This window comes from Hemitrygon akajei, chromosome 8 (genome assembly GCF_048418815.1).
Source record: "Hemitrygon akajei chromosome 8, sHemAka1.3, whole genome shotgun sequence".
NCBI classification, from domain to species: Eukaryota; Metazoa; Chordata; class Chondrichthyes; order Myliobatiformes; family Dasyatidae; genus Hemitrygon; species Hemitrygon akajei.
Genome location: NC_133131.1, coordinates 21,477,120 through 21,495,385, shown reverse-complemented (window position 1 = coordinate 21,495,385; position 18,266 = coordinate 21,477,120). Strand labels below are relative to the sequence as shown.

The following is an 18,266-nucleotide window of genomic DNA, read 5'->3' as shown; positions in this document are numbered from 1 at the left end:
AAAAAGATAAAGGGCTCGAGAAGAAGAAATCTGATAGGAGAGAGTATCATGCGAGAAAGGGTAACAGGGCAGGTGATAATCAGGTGAGGAGAGATAGTACAAGGAGAGCTAGAGTGGAGAACTGAAGAAGAGGGATGGGGGAAATGGGAAAAATTATCAGAAGTTGGAGAAATCAATGTTCATGCTATCAGCCTGGAGACTACTTAGACAGAATGAGGTGTTGCTCCTCCAACCAGAGAGCAGCTTCATCATTACAGAAGAGGAAGCCATGAACCAATATGTCAGAATGGGAATAGGGATGGAAATTAAAATGGTTGGCCACTGCAAAATCCTGCTTTTTGCAAATGGAGCAAAGGTGCTCAACAAAGCAGTTTGCCCAATCTACATTGGATTTCACCAAGGTAGAGGAAGATTTTTCTGGATGGAGCAAAGATTCTCGTCAAAGCAATCCACCCCCTCCAGTCATCAATTTATTCAACTTATGGTAATATTTCCCCTCCACCATCCCTCTTCTTCCATTCCCCAACTCTGGCCCTCCTCTTGCCTCTTCTCCTTACCTGCCTTTCACCTTCCCCTGATGCATCTCCTCCTTCCCGTTTTCCCATGGTCCACTCTCCTTTCCTATCAGATTCCTTCTTCTCCAGCTCTATCTTTCCCACTATTATCTCCCAACTTAATACTTCATCCCCCACTCCCCACATGATTTCACCTACCACCTTCTAGCTTATAAACTTATTCTAGCATCTTTCCCTTTCTATTCTAATTCAGATTAAGGGTCTTGGCTCAAAAAGTTGACTGTTTATTTGTTACCATAGATGCTGTCTGTCCTGCTGAGTTCCTCTAGCATTTTGTGCATGTTGCTTGGGATTTCCAGCTTCTGCAGACTCTCATGTTTAAAACTTCATTCATATAGATTTTTAAAAAGCTGCAGAAGTTTTAGCTAAAACAACACACACAAAATGCTGGTGGAACACAGCAGGCCAGGCAGCATCTATAGGGAGAAGCGCTGTCGACATTTCAGTTAGTCCTGACGAAGGGTCTCGGCCCGAAACATCGACAGCGCTTCTCCCTATAGATGCTGCCTGGCCTGCTGTGTTCCACCAGCATTTTGTGTGTGTCGTTTGAATTTCCAGCATCTGCAGATTTCCTCCTGTTAGAAGTTTTAGCTGTTAATTTTGGAATGCCATTCACACATTGTATAGTCAGTGATACAGAAACTTACATTACTTTAAATATATTGATTTAACTAAGTAAGTTATGAAAGTAAATAGTAGCTCCAAAACATTAGCATTCAATATATCAAAGAATTTATACCGAAAACAGTTTTAGATGTTTTAAAACTGTTGGCCTCTCAATCTGCACCAGGTTTCTAACTGCCTTTAAAAATGTCCAGAAAAAATTTATGTTTATTTGATTAAGCTACTTTGGTTATTTAGAAGCAATTTAATATGATAGATTAACAGCATATGTATTGTTTATTAAGCCAACCAATGGAGACTCCAATGCTCCATGTATTTAAGAGTTTCATTCAGGATAGATGGAGATACTGTAAGCTTTGTTACTGAGGTAGAAGCAAAAGGTATCATTAATGGATAAGAAATTGGACTTGAAACTCCAAAAGTGACTATAAAAGAAAGGAAATCTATGGAGTGAAATAATCTCAAGAAGTTATCTTGCTAATGTTCTGAACTGCCATAGTGAAGGATTCTTTTAACTATATTTCCAATACGTAATTTATGTTGTGAACTAAGTTGAATGATTGGTTGCAGTACAGTGCAGCTATTAATTCAGCAAAACAAGAGATAACATTCACATTTAAAACATTTGAGAAAAGAACACTTGTAGGAAGATATTGCAGTATAATAAATAATTTAGAGTTTGTGAATTGCAAATGGAAGCTTTGTCAGTTCTCCCACTTACGCACAATTCACTTTTCTATGTTAACAAGAAACACTTTACAAATGAACAGAACTATTTTAAATAGTGGATAGGAAAATTATGAGTAGGCTCTGGAGATTGTCTACTGCCCTGAATCATTTGTCTTGCTCTTGGCATACTCACTTACCTCATGCATTTGTGATTGGACAATCTCATTAGCCTTCAAATTGAACACGAATGTTTGGAAGGCAACAAGGCCTTGAGAGGCCTACCGTATGACTCACTCTTAGAATGTACTTGACAAGCACTAAGATTCACTTTTAACTCTTGTCAACAAAACTGCAAGTTTTTTTTAAAAAGGTCTCTGACATTTAAAGACATCACAAAACAAATAAAGTCAAAATAAAATAATTAAAACAAATTTAATGATTAATACACATAGTAAAGTATATATCAAGATTAATAAACAAATATAATAATTTATTCCCTTCTTATCTCCTAGCCTACAGGCATAGAATCTCCATTGAAAACAATGGAGCCTTAAATCTTGCACAAACAAAGTTTAAAGTAAATTTATTATCGAAGTACATACAATATGTCACCATTTACTGAGATGGCAACATACAGTATATGTGTTTTGATATTACATTTTCTTAGAGATTTATTTTCTTGTGGGCATTCACAGTAAATTCAGTGGAATCAATAAAATAAAGTCAAGAAGTATATCTAGAAGTTTCATGAGCTGCATGCAAAATGTCACCATGTATTGCTAGCACCATCTTGAATCAGACCCTAAACACAATCTGAAATTCAATTCTTCAGCATAATGCCAGAGATTCCCAGCATCACTAGGTTCCATTCCTGGACTCATAGCGCTCATCTTTACTCATTAAATTTTAGCTTCCCAGCATAAGCATGAGCCTGCAACTTCTGTTCACATCAGTAAGCAACTCATTTCCCTTGAAACTGACAGACGGAGCCCACAAGATTCAGTGTCATGTAAAAGAATTATACTGAAAATAATAAATGCAGTTTCCTTTGAGACAAAATTTTAAGAGGCGTACAAGCAAGGGGAAGGAAGGAAACCAGTTGCTGAATTTATCAAAGGCACTGAGTGTCAGTGCTCTAAGGAGCTGCATAACTTCTGAGTTTTAATATCCATCTATGAGTTTATGGAAAATATTTACTTATGGAATTAATAATCACTTCTCACTTTTCGTTCTATTTGCCTCTTGCTCTGTAATTCAACCTCCAGTTTGTCCTCAAATTCCTGATGCAGTCGTTTTTTGGTGAAATCTATCTCTCTTACTGCACGCTCATATTTCATTCTCCATTCTCCACCTATGGGAAGGAAATACAAGTAATTTGCTAACAGTTTAAGGTTTACCATTTTAATTTACTATATGTAAATATTGTCCAACATGTCATTAACAAAATTTAGCATTATGCAAATACAGAGGTATTTTTAAGAGAAATCACTGCTTCAATAAGAAAAAAGCTACTAGGGAACTTAGAATTGCATTTCAGCTTTCAAATTTGGAAACTTTTGAATGGATTTGAAAATTCAAAATTCATGATATGCAGAAGATCTTAAACATGTGAAAATAAAATTTGCAATGCATCTATTTTCATTCTTGAGTACCTAGAAAAGTAAGGTAATGGTGGAAATTGTTTTTTTAACATCCAAGTATGTTGGCTCCTAGCTTTAAAAGAATAATGTCTAACATGCTCAAACAAAGCAACTGAAACACTAACCAGACTCATCATCATCCAAGTCTCCATTTAAATCCGCTGCTTTGATAAGCCGCGCTTCCATCACTTCCATTTCCATTGAATCCATTTGTTTCTTCATTCCATCACATTTAGCCTAAACCAAATGATATTTCAAAAATTACCAGTTCTCAAAATCTATACAATGCATCAGATAACTGAGATTGCTTCACAAACTTGCATAAATACATATTTTTAATAAAAATCTAAATTAAAGAAATTATTATTGTCCTTCTTGACTCAGACACAAAATTCTGATCAACTTTCCATTCCACAAAGGGATGAGGGATTTTTGACCCAAAACGTAAGCTCTGTTTCTACCACAGGCACTACCTGATGTATTTCCCACATTTTCAGTTTTTATTCTACCCCAAGACTGCCTATTTGCTTCTTTGTAACATAACTCTTTCGTCCTTGGCACAACTGCTGCAGACACCCATTTTTCTGCTTTTGTGATTACTCTAACGTTCTCCTACTCAAACTCTGTTGCTCAAATCTTGCACAGTCACTCTCACCCATCATCTATGTTGCTCTTGATCTATACAAGTTTCCATTCTGAAAATACCATTCATTCTGGCTTTCAAATCCAACCATAACTTTTTCCCCTTTCTAAGCCTAGTCACAATCAAGAAATTGATTGTGTACTTTAGGAAGAGTAAGTCAAGGGAACACCAGTCCCCATCAAAGGACCAGAAGTGGAAAGGGTGAGCATTCCAAGTTCCTGTGTGTCAACATTTCTGAGGATCTATCTTGGGCCCAACATATTGATGCAATTACAAAGGCGGCAAGACAGTGGCTCTATTTCATTAAGAATTTGAGGAGTTTGGTATGTCTCCAAAGACACTTTGCAAATTTTTACAAAAACACATAGAGAACATTCTAACAGGTTGCATCTCTGTATGGGATCGAGGGACCACTGCACAAGATCGAAAAAAACTGCAAAGAAGTTATAAATTCAGCCAGCTCCACCTTGGGCACTAGCCTCCCCAGGATCCAGGAGACCCTCAAAAAGGTGTCAATCATCATTAAGGAACTCCATCGCCCAAGACGTGCCCTCTTCTCATTGCTACCATCAAGGTGGTGGTACAGGAGCCTGAGAACACACACACACTATTTAAGGAACAGCTTCTTCCCCTCCACCATCAAATTTCTGAATGGACGATGAACCCATGAACAATACTTCAGTATTTTTTCCATCTCATGTTGTGCTACTTATTAATTTTTTATATGTACTTCTTATTGCAATTTATAGTTTTCATTATGTATTGCAATGTACTGCTGCCAAGAAACAACACATTTCACAACATTTGCTAGTGATATTAAACCTGATTCTGATTCTCTCACAGGCCAGCAAATTTCCAAAGTCTTTACATGCATCCAGTTTTGGCAGCTTACATATTCCCAGTTTTAATTGCACCACTGGTAGCTGAATCTTCAGTTACATTGACTTCATCTCAGTAATTCCCCCACAAAGTTTCTTCACTTCTCCAGGTGTCTGCCTTCCTTTAAGACATTTCCTAAATTCAAGTCCATTAACTCAATATTTGAATACCCAAACTTATTCAGCAAGCTAGGTGTTTTATGTATACCTTGAGATACCGAATTATATTCAAAGACGTCTTTAAATGGAAGATTTTGCTCTCAAACTTCCAGGGCAAGAAGAAAAAGAATCAACTACTGAAATGCATGCTGGAAGTCAAATACTGGCATCACAACTAACAAATCGATAAACCTCACTGAAAGAATTGGATACTTCACCCACCCACCCCCCACCCCCCACCCAATTGTGCTACTCAAAAATTTACACTGCAAAAGGTGCCAAAATTTAAAGGGGAAAAATAATTCTTAATTCACCTGTAGCTCTTTCATTTCCTTCTCTAACCGAAGTCTGTCCGCTGTTTCCGTCTCGAGAAGCTGAGATGTTGATTCGCCAGTATTTCTCTCATCTGTTAATTCTGATGTCAGTTCTCCAAGCTATTATTGAAATCAAACAATCAAAACCATTGTCTATATTAGTATTTATTTGGAACAATAAATATTATTGTAAATTATCAATATGAATTTGAAGGTAAGGAATCAGTATTCTATGCTTAAAATTGTCTTATTCTGAACACCAATATGCCCTTTGATCTAAATGTGCAGCAAATTAACATTTCAAATTGTAAATCAGAAAATGTCAATCTAGTTTTAGCTCAATCAAGACTATGTGAACAAGAAAGGAGGACATTTTTCAGCATCTCAGAGGATCTATCCTGGGTCCAACACGTCGATGCAATCACAAAGAAGACATGCCAATGGCTCTATTTCATGAGAAGATTTGGTACGTCATCAAACACTAGAAAATTTAGAGTCATAGAATCACAGAGAAGTACTACACAGAAACAGGCCATTTGGCCTATCTAGTATGTGCCGAACCATTTAAACTATCTAATCCCACTGACCTGCACCAGACCTATAGCCCTCCATCCACGTACCTATCCAAACTTCTCTTAAACGTTGAAATCAAGCTTGCACTTGCCAGCTTGTGCTAGCAGCTTGTTCCACACACTCACAAACCTTAAGTGAAAAAGTTTCCCCTCACGTTCCCCTTAAACTTTTCACCTTCCAGCATTAAACCATGACCCCTAGTTCTTCTACGTTCCAAGAAATAAAGTCCTAACCTATTCTCTCTTTCCTTATAACTTAGGTCCTCCAGACTCAGCAACATCCTTGTATATTTTCTCTATACTCTTTCAACCTTATTTATATCTTTCCTGTAGGTAGGTGACCAAAAGTGTACACGATACTCCAAATTAGGCCTCACCATCGTCTTATGCAACTTCAACAAAACATTCTCTCCTGTTTTCAGTACTTTGATTTATGAAGACCAATGTGCCAAAAGCTTTCTTAATGGCCCTATCTATCTATGATGTCACTTCCAATAAATTATGGACCTGTATTCCCAGATCCCTTTTGTTCCACTGGTTTCTTCAGTGCCCTACCATTCACTGTGTAAGACCTGGTCGGTCATACCGAAGTGCAACACCTTGTACTTGTCTGCATTAAATTCCATATGCCATTTTTCAGCTCTTTTTTTCTAGCTGGTTCAGATCCCACTGCAAGCCACGATTGCCTCCCACGCTGTATAATACACACTCAAATCTTTGTGTCATCTGCAAATTTGCTGTTCCCGTTAACCACATTATCATCCAGATCATTGATATGGATGATAAACAACAATGGACCCTCCACATATTTTTGCAGTTTGGAATTGTTTCACATTCAAAAGTTGAGTGAATGTGGATCATAAATCCACTTACTGGAGCAATAAATAGTTTTAATATCTTGCATGATGCTTCAAAAAACCTTATGTTTTGATCTATACTGAATTGGTTTTCATCTAATTTTAAGCAGTCTTCCACGACTGATTATCACAATGAACCATTTAATTCATTAAAATGAACAACTCCTCTTTAATTCTTTAAAGCCAACACAGTGGTTAGAAAGCTTTAACATTTAATTTCACTTATGATTTGATCAAGTAAATTAGGCTAACAATTGTGAAATAATGATTATTTCACAAACTGCCATAACCAGATATACAAAAGAATGCCTAAGTATAACCTTACCCTGCTTTCTAAACGATCATTTGTTAGTCGTAGTTCATTGCGTTCCTTTTCAACCCGTTCTATTTTGCTGCGTAGCTGCTGAATCTCCTCCTAATTTAGTAGACACCATATTTATCAATAAGAATTCATGCATTTGAATAACAAAACATAAGCAACATTCTTTAGAACATCTTAACTTTTAAAAATAAGTTTTAGAAATGTTTTGGAAAAGTTGTCCTGCTTTCAGGCAGTAAGTTAATTTTAACAACCACACTGAATAAGTATAACTTTTTCAATAAATTTTGTTCTGAATGTATTGCCATGAGGAAAACGGCAATAAGAACTGTAACATCAAATTTTCTGCACACATTTCATTAAAATTAGAATTTTCACTTTTTCCCTCTCAGTGAATAGCTGATCAATATTGATTGTCAGTATGACATTGGATCCCCATTTAGCTCCTCTGTAAGGGCATTCAATCCATACTGTTTCATTAGTTTTGTGGCCCACAGATAAGAAACTTGCACTCAACATCAGTAAGACAAAGAACTGACTGTGGACTTCAGAAAGAGTAAGATGAAGGAATACACACGGGTCCTCAAAGAGGGATCAGAAGTAGGGAGAGTGATCAACTTGAAGTTCTTGGGTGTCAATATTTCTGAGGACCTAACATGGACCCAAGATATCAATGCAGCTATAAAGCAGACAAGACAGTGGCTAAATTTCATTAGGGAATTTGAGGAGACTTGGTATGTCACCAAAATCAACTCTCAAATTTCTACAGATGTACTGTGGAGAGCATTCTAAATGGCTGCATCAGCGACTGGTATGGGCATTGGGGAGGTGGGGGAAGGAACTACTGCACAGGAACGAAGTTAGCTGCAGAGAGTTTTAAACTTAGTCAGCTCTATCATGAGCACCAGCCTCCTCTGTGTCCAGAACATCTTCAAGGAATGGTGCCTCAGAAATGTGGTGTCCATCTCATTAAGGACCCCCAACACCCAGGACATGCCCTCTTCTCATTGATAACATCAGGAAGGCACACACTCAATGATTCAGGAGCAGCTTCTTCCCCTCTGCCATCCAATTTCCGAATGGATAAATGCCGGAAGATATTAAACCAGATTCTGATTCCCATTACTTCCAAAGACAAGTAGAGGAAGAGTGAAAAAAAAAGCAATGTGCATGTATGCTCAAACACACTTTATGTATGGGTTAGCAAAAATATAATGTGAAAATTTGTAACAATTTGAAATGCTTACATCTTTGCCTCTTATTTGCTCTTCTGTTAATTGAACCTCAATTAATGGGCGAACTGTCGTGAATAGTTTCCACCACGGCCAGTTCTTTACTCCTTTGTTTTTTTTAATGTTTTTCTGGATGCAGCGAATAGCTAGATCTTGAATCTGAAATGAAATATATTAGCATTAATCATTTGATGGTCATAAACTTTAGATTGATTTAAAGAAAAAATCTTCTTGCAACTTCATTACAATCTGGACCAAATGAATACTAGTGAAAGTTTGTTCATTTCATAATTGGTTTCTGAAGCTGTTGTTGACTTTCTACCTTTCTCTTCTTGAAATACTGCCGTGCAAGGTATCCTCTACAAGCTGCCTGGAAAAGAGTGATATTCCTTCTGGTCTGTTCATCCCTTTGTTCTTCCAACTTAACAAGAGTTCCTGCTCTAAAAAACACCTAGGACAATCAAAAAGGAAAATACAAACAAATTAAATATATATCTGATACACAATTATAAGATTGGTAGGCCAAGATGTTTAGCTATACAATGTTTCATAAGTTAAAACTTCATTGACAACTTCTCCCAATTATTTAAACAAAACCATGATACTCACTAGTTCCAAAACTGTGTAACGTTATTGCCCTTCAGGAAGTTAGGGCTTGAATTTCCACTGTTAACAGCACTTTTTCTTACAGGTCTGATCTCAGGAAATAGCCCTTAAAATGTACACCTCAATATAACCAGTGCATGGATCAGAAAAAAGGTTCCTGAAGTGTAAGCTTTTGCAGGAAGATATCGGGGAGGGACCTGTAAGAGTATGAGTTCCTTCCCTCTATGATTGCCTGCACTTTTGAGAGCATTTCAAAGCAGCCAAATGCACATTAAAGTGAGAATGCAAAAGTCACATTAAATAGCAGCAATACCCTCAGAGTTCTCCACTGAGCTAAAAGATTTGGGTCATAACATAAAAGTAACCAGTGAAGAGCCATCTGTCAATTGTATCAGCAAAGATAGCCCTCCAAGGCTCCTGGAACAATGTTTTTGGAAGTAAGGGTGATCTTGACTTTGTCTCAGAACAATACAAGATGTTGGGTGAGCTTGTACTTGAGATTCACATAGATGAGTGCTATTTATTATTTGGGAGTAATCAATAGAAATCAATAGATTCTGTAAAAATATTAAATATGAGTAAACTCATATCAATGACCTTAACTGAACTTTTGAAAGGGTATCAATTCTATATTACCTATCAAAATCAGAAGCTGCAATTTCACAGTAGGGAACTGGGAGCTGATGAGATGAGGGCTGTGCCATGATTATACTGCTTTTACTTAACTACTGTTATCCTTGTGCACTATTTCTTAGCTTCTACCATATGTAATACATATAAAATACAGGTCAAATTGCTTACAGAATTTCTTGGTTATTACAAGATTTAATACTTTAATAGGACAATGGAGGGAGCTTTGACCAAATACAAGAAACTTAGATATTGTATATTCATTTACAGGCACTACATTGTGCAGCACATGAAGTCACAGGCCTGGAACTGCAAATATCAGAAACAAAACATAAAATAAAATAAAAACATGAAATGCTATGAAAACTCACAGGTAAGACAACACCTTTGGGAGAAAGAAAAGAGTTAAAATTTTCAGGTTACAGACCAGAACAGTTAACTGTGTTGGGCTTACCTGCTGAGCATTTCCAGCATTTGCCCTCTCTTTCAGATTTCAAGGATCTACACAGTGCTTTGCCTTAATTGTTACCTTACTACCATCAGCATTTCCCCCATTTATGAATAATGACATAACATTATTTGATGCAAAATACAAGCACGACCCCCCACCAGGTGGTAACAGAATGAATTTCTTTATTGATACAGAATGCCCAGGATATAATGGTTATCATTATATTCCTCTTCAAGAAAAATACAGTTTTAGTCATGGACCACTGAAATATCCAATACTGCAAGTTTGAATTTCAAGACTAGAATATATAACCTGCTTATACACAAGGGTAAATTTCTCTACTTATGAACTAATCTTGGGCAGTGACACTAAGTTTGCTATATTATTTTGCAGGATTAGACCACATGAGAAATTTTACAACATTGCCACTTTGACCTATGAACAGTTAGCAAAAATGTCAGAAGTTCAAACCACTAACTGCATTCTTTCAACCACAAGAAAACAATACAAACAATATAAATGGCAAACTCAACAAAATGACAAAATTAACAACAAATATTGAAAGGGAAAAAGGTCTTCCTGACTTTGAATTATTACTAAAAATACTAAAAGTTAATATTTTTTGCTAATTAATTCTGCTCCATGTTGCAGTTTATAGAAGCTGATTTACAGCAACTGAAAACAAAGGTTAAAAAGAACTAAACATAGCAACAGAATTCCTTCTCTCCTTCTCCATACATTTTCTAGACTATCTGAATGATTTATGAGCTTGATTTTTATTTTGAGGTATCTGTATGATGCTATAGCTTAGCCATTTCTAATAATTCTTTATTTTTTCGCATGTTTTTCTTGGCTCTTCCTCCTAAATTATTAATTGGTATTTTTAGCCACATTGTCAGAGAAGTGCATTATGCTTGTTGGTGTAAATGTTTCTCTTACAATTTTGGAACCTTTTAATTAATTTGAGAGACATGGATGAAAGGACAGACAAACAAAAGGACATGAACGTAAAACAGTTCAGGCCAGCACAGGGTTTTCAGCCCACATTGTTGTGCAACCCTTTAACATACTCCAAGGTCAATCTAACCCTTTCCTTCCCCATAGCCTTCCATTTTTCTTTCACCCACATCTCCAAGTCTCTTCAATATCCCCAATGTATCTGCCTCCACCACCACCCTTGGCAGTGCAATCCATACACCTACCACTCACTATGTTATAAAAAAATACCTCTGACATACCCCCCCCCCCAATACTTTCTAGAAAACACCTTAAAGTTATCTCCCCTTGTAGAAGCTATTTCTGCCCTGGGAAAAAAGTTGCAACTCTCCATTCCAGCCAAGCCTTTTTACACATCTTGTACAGTTCTTATAAAGTCACCTCTCATCCTCCTTTTAAGCTCTCTCAGACCTATCCTCATGTGACATACATTAATCCAGGCAGAATCCTGATGAATCTCCACTGTAGCATCTCTACATCTTCCACATCCCTCCTATAATGATGCAACCAGAACCGAACACAGTACTCCAAGTATTTTCTAACCAATTTTATAGAGCTGCAACATTAACTTGCAACTCTTGAACTCAATGCCCTGACTAATAAAGCCCAATGCAGCATACACCTTCTTAATCACCTTATCAACTTGTGCAGCAATGTTTAGGGATCTTTGGATGTGGATCCCAAGATACCTCTGTTCATCCACGATGTTAAGAACCTTGCTATTTACCCTGTATTCTGCCTTCAAGTTTGATTTCCGAAATGAATCACTTCACAACTTTTCCAGATTGAACTCCATCTGCAACTCCTCAGCCCAGTACTGCATGCTGCCAATGTTTTGTTCTAACCTATGATAACTTTCTATACACTAACTATACCACCACCAACTTTTGTGTCATCTGCAAAATTACTAATCCATCCTTTCACTTCCTCAGCCAAGTCATTTATAAAATCACAATGAGCAGACATCCAAGAACACCACCAATTATCAACTTCCAATCACAATATGCTCCATCAGCTACCATCTTATGCCTTCTGTGGGCATGAATTAACTAAATGGGAAGAAGTTAGAGTTCAATGAAGGACTGTATATCAAAGGCAGTTAAGTCCAAGGTCGGAGAAACAGAGAAACATGGAGCAGTTTAAAAATCCTTCTAATTGACCAGCAAGGACACCCGAACATTGGCCTTTGTCCAAATGAGTCTAAAATATAATATAAAGGAAATTATTCCTTATTTCTATGATGATTGGATTGTACCCCAGCTGTTTTCAGTTCATTTTCAAAAGTTCATTTTGTAAATGCTGAGCCATTTGAAGCAGGTCCAGCATTTACAGTGATGCACAAGGAAATCAGTTATCCAATTAAATAATTGATAAGCACTTCAATTCCATTTGACCATGAGGCCAAGGTACGAATCAGTCACTTGATTGAAATAAATAGTCCAGAGAAGGTTCCTTTCTCAAAGCTCCCACGATCCTATAGTCAAAGTTGTAATGCAAATACATATACAACCACAGTATTTTGGTTAACATTGTAAGAAATCAGTTTCTGACATTACCAATATTTTGAATGGTTTGGGTATTATCATTCACAAAAATACAAATAAAATCTGTTTATTCAATCAGTCAGGTGATACAGCCTACTTATATTCCTTGCTTTTGACATTCGGAATATATCTCTAGTCTTCTGAAAGACATAGGATACTGCAATAGGTAGAATTTAGCAATGTAACATTTGAAACCACTGAATTAAAGACATACAGTTTAGATAAAACAGCTTGCTCTCTCCTTATTGCACTGCCTGGGCTTGAATATCATGTAGACAACTGGGACACAACATCCGTGGTTGGCCCCAACCAACAGAGGGTCTCATTAGTTTAGGTAACCAACAGCACTTGAGGTTCATTTAAAAACACCAATTTTGAAAAAAAATTATCAAGTATAGGTCTTGACAAATGCAGACTATATTGCTAAAAATCAATTAAACAGATTACAGTAAAAAAGAAAGATAAATTACCATTGTCTCACCTTGTTCTCTTGTTTCCAGACTTTTGGATATAAAGATCTATCTCCTGTAATAAAAGCCAATGAACAAGCCTTCCCCTACTCTTCTTTGTGCCAACTAACTTTTCATGGTTTATGGACAATGTTGACTTTCCTCTTTCAAGATTTATGCATTTAAATCTGAGTGAGTGGGATTGTTACTAAATGGTACTATTGTCACGAATAGCTTTTAAAAGGTCAGGAAACAGAGTAGACAAAAACAAAGAATGTGAATACTTTCCAGCAAATGAAGTATGGGAGTTTTAATCCAAGCAAGTATTATCCTTAAACAGAAATGACTCTCAATGATGACTAGACAATTCACTTTGCAATAAAATATTGTCATGTTTAGTTAATTGATTATGAAGACATCAAGATTACAGGTTGTACATGTGGCCATTCTTATTGGAATAAACCTTGCAAAGACGTTTGAAATATCTCCCTAAATGGCTGACACTGCTGATTTATTTTCCCAGTCCAATGCAGCCAGTTTTGTGATTCTATCATCACAATCTAAGTTTAGGACATAACTGTGATCTGAAACAAATTTATGCTCAAAAATCTACAATGTTATGATCACTTCCTAGGATGAGATCGTTAACTGAAATAACACCAAATTTAAAATAATCTATTCTTTGACTGGTAACTCTATGTATTGCTCAAAAATATCTCCTCTCTCTTACCAATTTGTGTTGCCCAAATTATATGATAATTGTATTAATTGTATTAATAATGTTCTCATTATTTATTGATTTGCATTTTGTCCTGAGTGATAAATACTGTTAGGAAAAACTAGCCACTTTTGCACCCAACCCCACCAAACTCTGCTACTGATACAGTGAGCATAGAAGGTAATAGCTAAAGAAAGAGACATACTGGTACCAGGAGATTGTAGTCAGTTAGGAGAATAAGAAAATCTTGTGTGGCAGATCTGTGGAGAGCAGCCCGCAACTAGTACTGCTTTAGAGAACTCATGTGAGAATTACACTGGGTAGGAATCCACAGCATGGGTAGAAGTATAAAGGAACAAATCTCGAACTTCACATAAAAAGTTAGACACAGCAAATAAAATATTATTTCCACTCTTAAGGTGAAAGACAATTCTGTGTTGATGTCAAAGCATGGTTCAAATGATTTAAAATATTAAGAATCTAAAACAAACAAAAAAAATCAACATCTACAAATTAATTAGTATTTATATTTGTCCTCACAACTCTTTCCAAGTAAGTGAATGGAGGAAATGGGGGACTTGTGTGCTTCTGGAGAATTAACGATCTTTGTAAAAATCTGCTTGTTGAAATCCCTGCAAGCACGCCTTTAATTTTTAAGAAGACTGAAAATCAGATTTCAAAAACTGCAATTAACTCAACTCCACTTGCAACTACAAATAATTTCAGGGAGAATGGCAGACTGCCGGTTTCTTATGACTGAAAATGCAGACATAGTTGAATGATGAGTCATCATAATGAAAAGATTTTTTTGCATAAAAGATTCTTTGTTGCAGAATCAAAAAAATGTTTTTCTTTGTACAAATTAATAAAATGATTAATATCACTAAAATGTCTTAAAACACAAGAATATCTGTTAGTTTTCTTTTACATGTGAAGCACTCTCTGAATGGTACAGTTGTAAATTAGCACAGAAAATTTTATACTTTGCAGGATGTAATAGCATGAAGATAAATCCTTTAAGATCCTAGAATGGGAACAAGGAAAATGACAAAGGCAACAGAAAATAGAGGGAGTAAGTGACAGATTGAAAATGGAATTAATTTTGTACTTGAATATACTGAGAGGCACTTCTTGAGATTGAAATTTTACACTACAGTTTCCTTTGGAAAATTTATGTGACATAAAAGTCACCAGGTTTACATCGCTTTGATTACAATAAGAGAACTTAAGTTACGAGAGGAATTTTAGAAACGTACAAAGTCATCTTTCTTCCAAATAACTATGTTGAATAAACCAGTAACTACCGGAACAAGTGACAGCTATTTTTCTATACAGACCATTTATGAATCAAATTACTTACCCGACTAAGGCCCATGTGATAACTGCTCTTCTCTAAATCCAAAGACTCGAGAAGCTCTTCTACAGCCTATAAGGGAAAATATATTGAAAATAACTTTTGTTCTATGTTATACTTAATATTTTCCCAAATTTCACTTCATGATTATGTTGCGTGTTTTCTCTAAAATGACTTTCCTGGGAGAGCTTTACTTTAAAAGAAAGAACAAAGAACAAACAACATGGATCCAAATATAAAAACACCACATTTAGAGTTTCTTAAGCCTTCCTCAGGATGTGCATTAAATGATCCATGCTGCAGAATTCGAGTTTTTAGAAATGAAATGGCATTTAGCCATCAATTCTTAGGAAGTTGTGCTGCCTACACCTCACTTCTAATAATACTTGCCATCAGACTAAACTGTGATGACAGCAGTTAGACTCAAAAACATATTGTTGGAAAAATAAATTATTAAGCTATGATCATTTAAAAATTAAGTTAATTTATCATTCTCATTGATTATTCTGACAATACAAAAATTACAATTAGACTAATTTAAGATTTCAGTCTACAGAACAGGTGTAAAACACAATAGTAATATATCAGTACCATTTTCAATAAGATGATAGCACTGTTAAATAAACACTAAATAGCTTATGCATAATCATATATTTAAATAAGGTTATATAAACAGTTATACACACTTACATTTGAAACATTTCATATGTAATGCTCTCATGTGCAAACGGCAATTGCAATAACTTAAACAGTAAGATTATGTGATATTTCTGCACACAATATTTAAATTTACCAATATGTTGTTTGTGGTTGGTTTAAAATAAATAGAAGATCCAAACACTGCACACTAAAAAGACTTCTGTGTTCTTTAGTTGCCACAGTGATCAGTTTATTACGTAGCAAGTGCCTGCCTTATATTGGCATTACCTTTCATGTATTAATTTTCACAGGCACTATCTGCGAGCTAGTTCAAAACAATTTTCCTCTATTGTTTGAGCATCAATAAACACATATCATATGAATGAGCATTGTTTAACGTCAATACACGGTGTACCACATGAATGGGCATTGTTAGCTGAACTCTACCACTGCTCTATTTATTTGTTCCAACAATTTTTTTCAAGACATTTTTTGAAATAAACAGCAAGATATTATTAAATATTACAATATAATTTATGTTATGAAGTTTGTTAAAAAGTCAAGCAATTAGTACAGTTAATTGAGTTCTCTCATTTATATTCTCTTCAGAATCAAAGAAGATTTACTTTTGCACTAGTTACAACACTCGAAAGATGCCAATGCAAGAATTCATTAAAACGTGGGTTGGCTATTACAACTCCATCATATGATCTTATATAACAAAGTCACAGTCTAATGGCAATGAAGCCCAGGATGATTAAAGACCAAGGTATGCTGTGCTAAACACAGAAACTCTGATCCCAGATACATATGCTCAAGTATTATCCTCATTGCCTCCTTTTTTGGTTTCCCTACTTCTAACTACCGTCCCCTACCCGTCTTCCTCAGACTCCCCACTCCATCTAACTCCCTCCTTCTCAGCTCCCTCCCCCTCCACTTATATCTTTCACTCCTAGCTCACCTTGCCCACTTGATCCTTCTGCTGCCTTCTCTCTTCAGCTGTTCGCTCTGTTTGCTCCTGACCCTCTTCAGGATTACTCCACAAATATATAATTCCAAAGTTGAGTACAGAATTAAAACTATAGACTTCAATAGAAAATCAATTTTTATTTACCTAATTTGTGAGCAATTTCAAGTTCCTGGGTGTCAATGTCTCTAAGGACCTAACCTGGACACAATATATTGATGCAGCTGTAAAGAAGTCAAAACAACTGCTATTATTTCGTTCAGAGCTTGAGGAGATTTGGTTTGTCAACTAAAACACTCAGAAACTTCTACAAATGTACTATGGAAGAGCATTCTGACTGGCTGCATCACCACCTGGTATAGGGGGAGTGGGGGGGAGCTACCGAACAAGATCGAAGTAAGTCGCAGAATCTTGTAAAATTAGTCAGCTCCATCTTGGCTACTAGCCTCCGTAATATCCACGACATCTTCTTCAAGGAGCAGAGCCTTAAGAAGGCAGCATCCATCATTAAGGATTCCCACTACCCAGGACATGCCCTCTTCACACTTACCATCAGGAAGGAGATATAGAAGCCTGAAGACACACACTCAGCAATTCCGGACCAACTTCTTCCCCCCACCATCTGATTTCTAAATGGACATTGAACCCATGAACACTACCTCACTGCTTCTTTTTTGCACTACCTATTTAACTTAACTATTTAGTCACCACCAGAACTACATCACCTCCGAAGCTTCTTTCCAGTTTCTATCCAGCTTCTCAACATAACTCACTCAGGTGTAATACCTTAACTGTCCCTGCACAACATCCATTAAATGATGTTTTTGCTCTCCTTGTTCTGTTGATAATTATTTAGTCTGTCCATATCTTCATGTTTAAGTTTGATTATTTACGTTTCCACATGAGACCGTTCTGCTAATTGTCGATTGCTCATGGCTGCACTATTGTCTTGTATTGTTGCTATTATGTTGTCCGTTATGGTATTGTCCTGTGTTTTATGCTTGGTACTGAACCACAATCAATACTGAAATGTTCCACATACTAGCAATAAAGTGATTCTGAACTCACTCGTTTTTCATCTGTAACAATATAGTTGCGCCCATGCTTTTTAGTAAGATGTGGTGCAAGGACATCAAAACGCCGTCTGAATTCTGAAAACACCATATGATCTGGGTAGCCTATACGTTGCAAAGAAAAAAAGAAAGACACAGCTCATTTACTTTATTAATACATCCAGTACACATTGAAACTAATATGCATATTTTTGTTTTGAGGCAATAATTATGATTTAAATAAAAAGGACAAAAGCTGCAGTTACCTTCAATTTATGATGTTTTTTTCCCATCCATCATCTAAGATCTCCACCATTTGGGTCATACCATCTTTTCATAGCTACCACGGGGCAAGCCCAAAGTCTCACACTACCACAT

The 18,266-nt window shown here is 36.2% G+C and overlaps 1 protein-coding gene across 14 annotated transcripts in view; it reads right to left on the bottom strand.

Annotated features, from left to right (window-relative positions):
• Nucleotides 1-18,266, bottom strand: part of myo18ab (myosin XVIIIA b) — a 218,052-nt gene that overhangs the window by 62,071 nt on the left and 137,715 nt on the right. For all 14 annotated transcript variants that reach the window (XM_073053423.1, XM_073053424.1, XM_073053414.1 and 11 more), the window contains 8 exons: nucleotides 17,905-18,014; nucleotides 15,237-15,302; nucleotides 8,805-8,933; nucleotides 8,498-8,641; nucleotides 7,257-7,346; nucleotides 5,503-5,622; nucleotides 3,634-3,745; nucleotides 3,092-3,219 (listed from right to left, as the gene is read on the bottom strand). In XM_073053423.1, coding sequence (XP_072909524.1) covers nucleotides 3,092-3,219; nucleotides 3,634-3,745; nucleotides 5,503-5,622; nucleotides 7,257-7,346; nucleotides 8,498-8,641; nucleotides 8,805-8,933; nucleotides 15,237-15,302; nucleotides 17,905-18,014 — 899 coding nt within the window. The remainder of the gene's footprint in view (nucleotides 1-3,091; nucleotides 3,220-3,633; nucleotides 3,746-5,502; nucleotides 5,623-7,256; nucleotides 7,347-8,497; nucleotides 8,642-8,804; nucleotides 8,934-15,236; nucleotides 15,303-17,904; nucleotides 18,015-18,266) is intronic.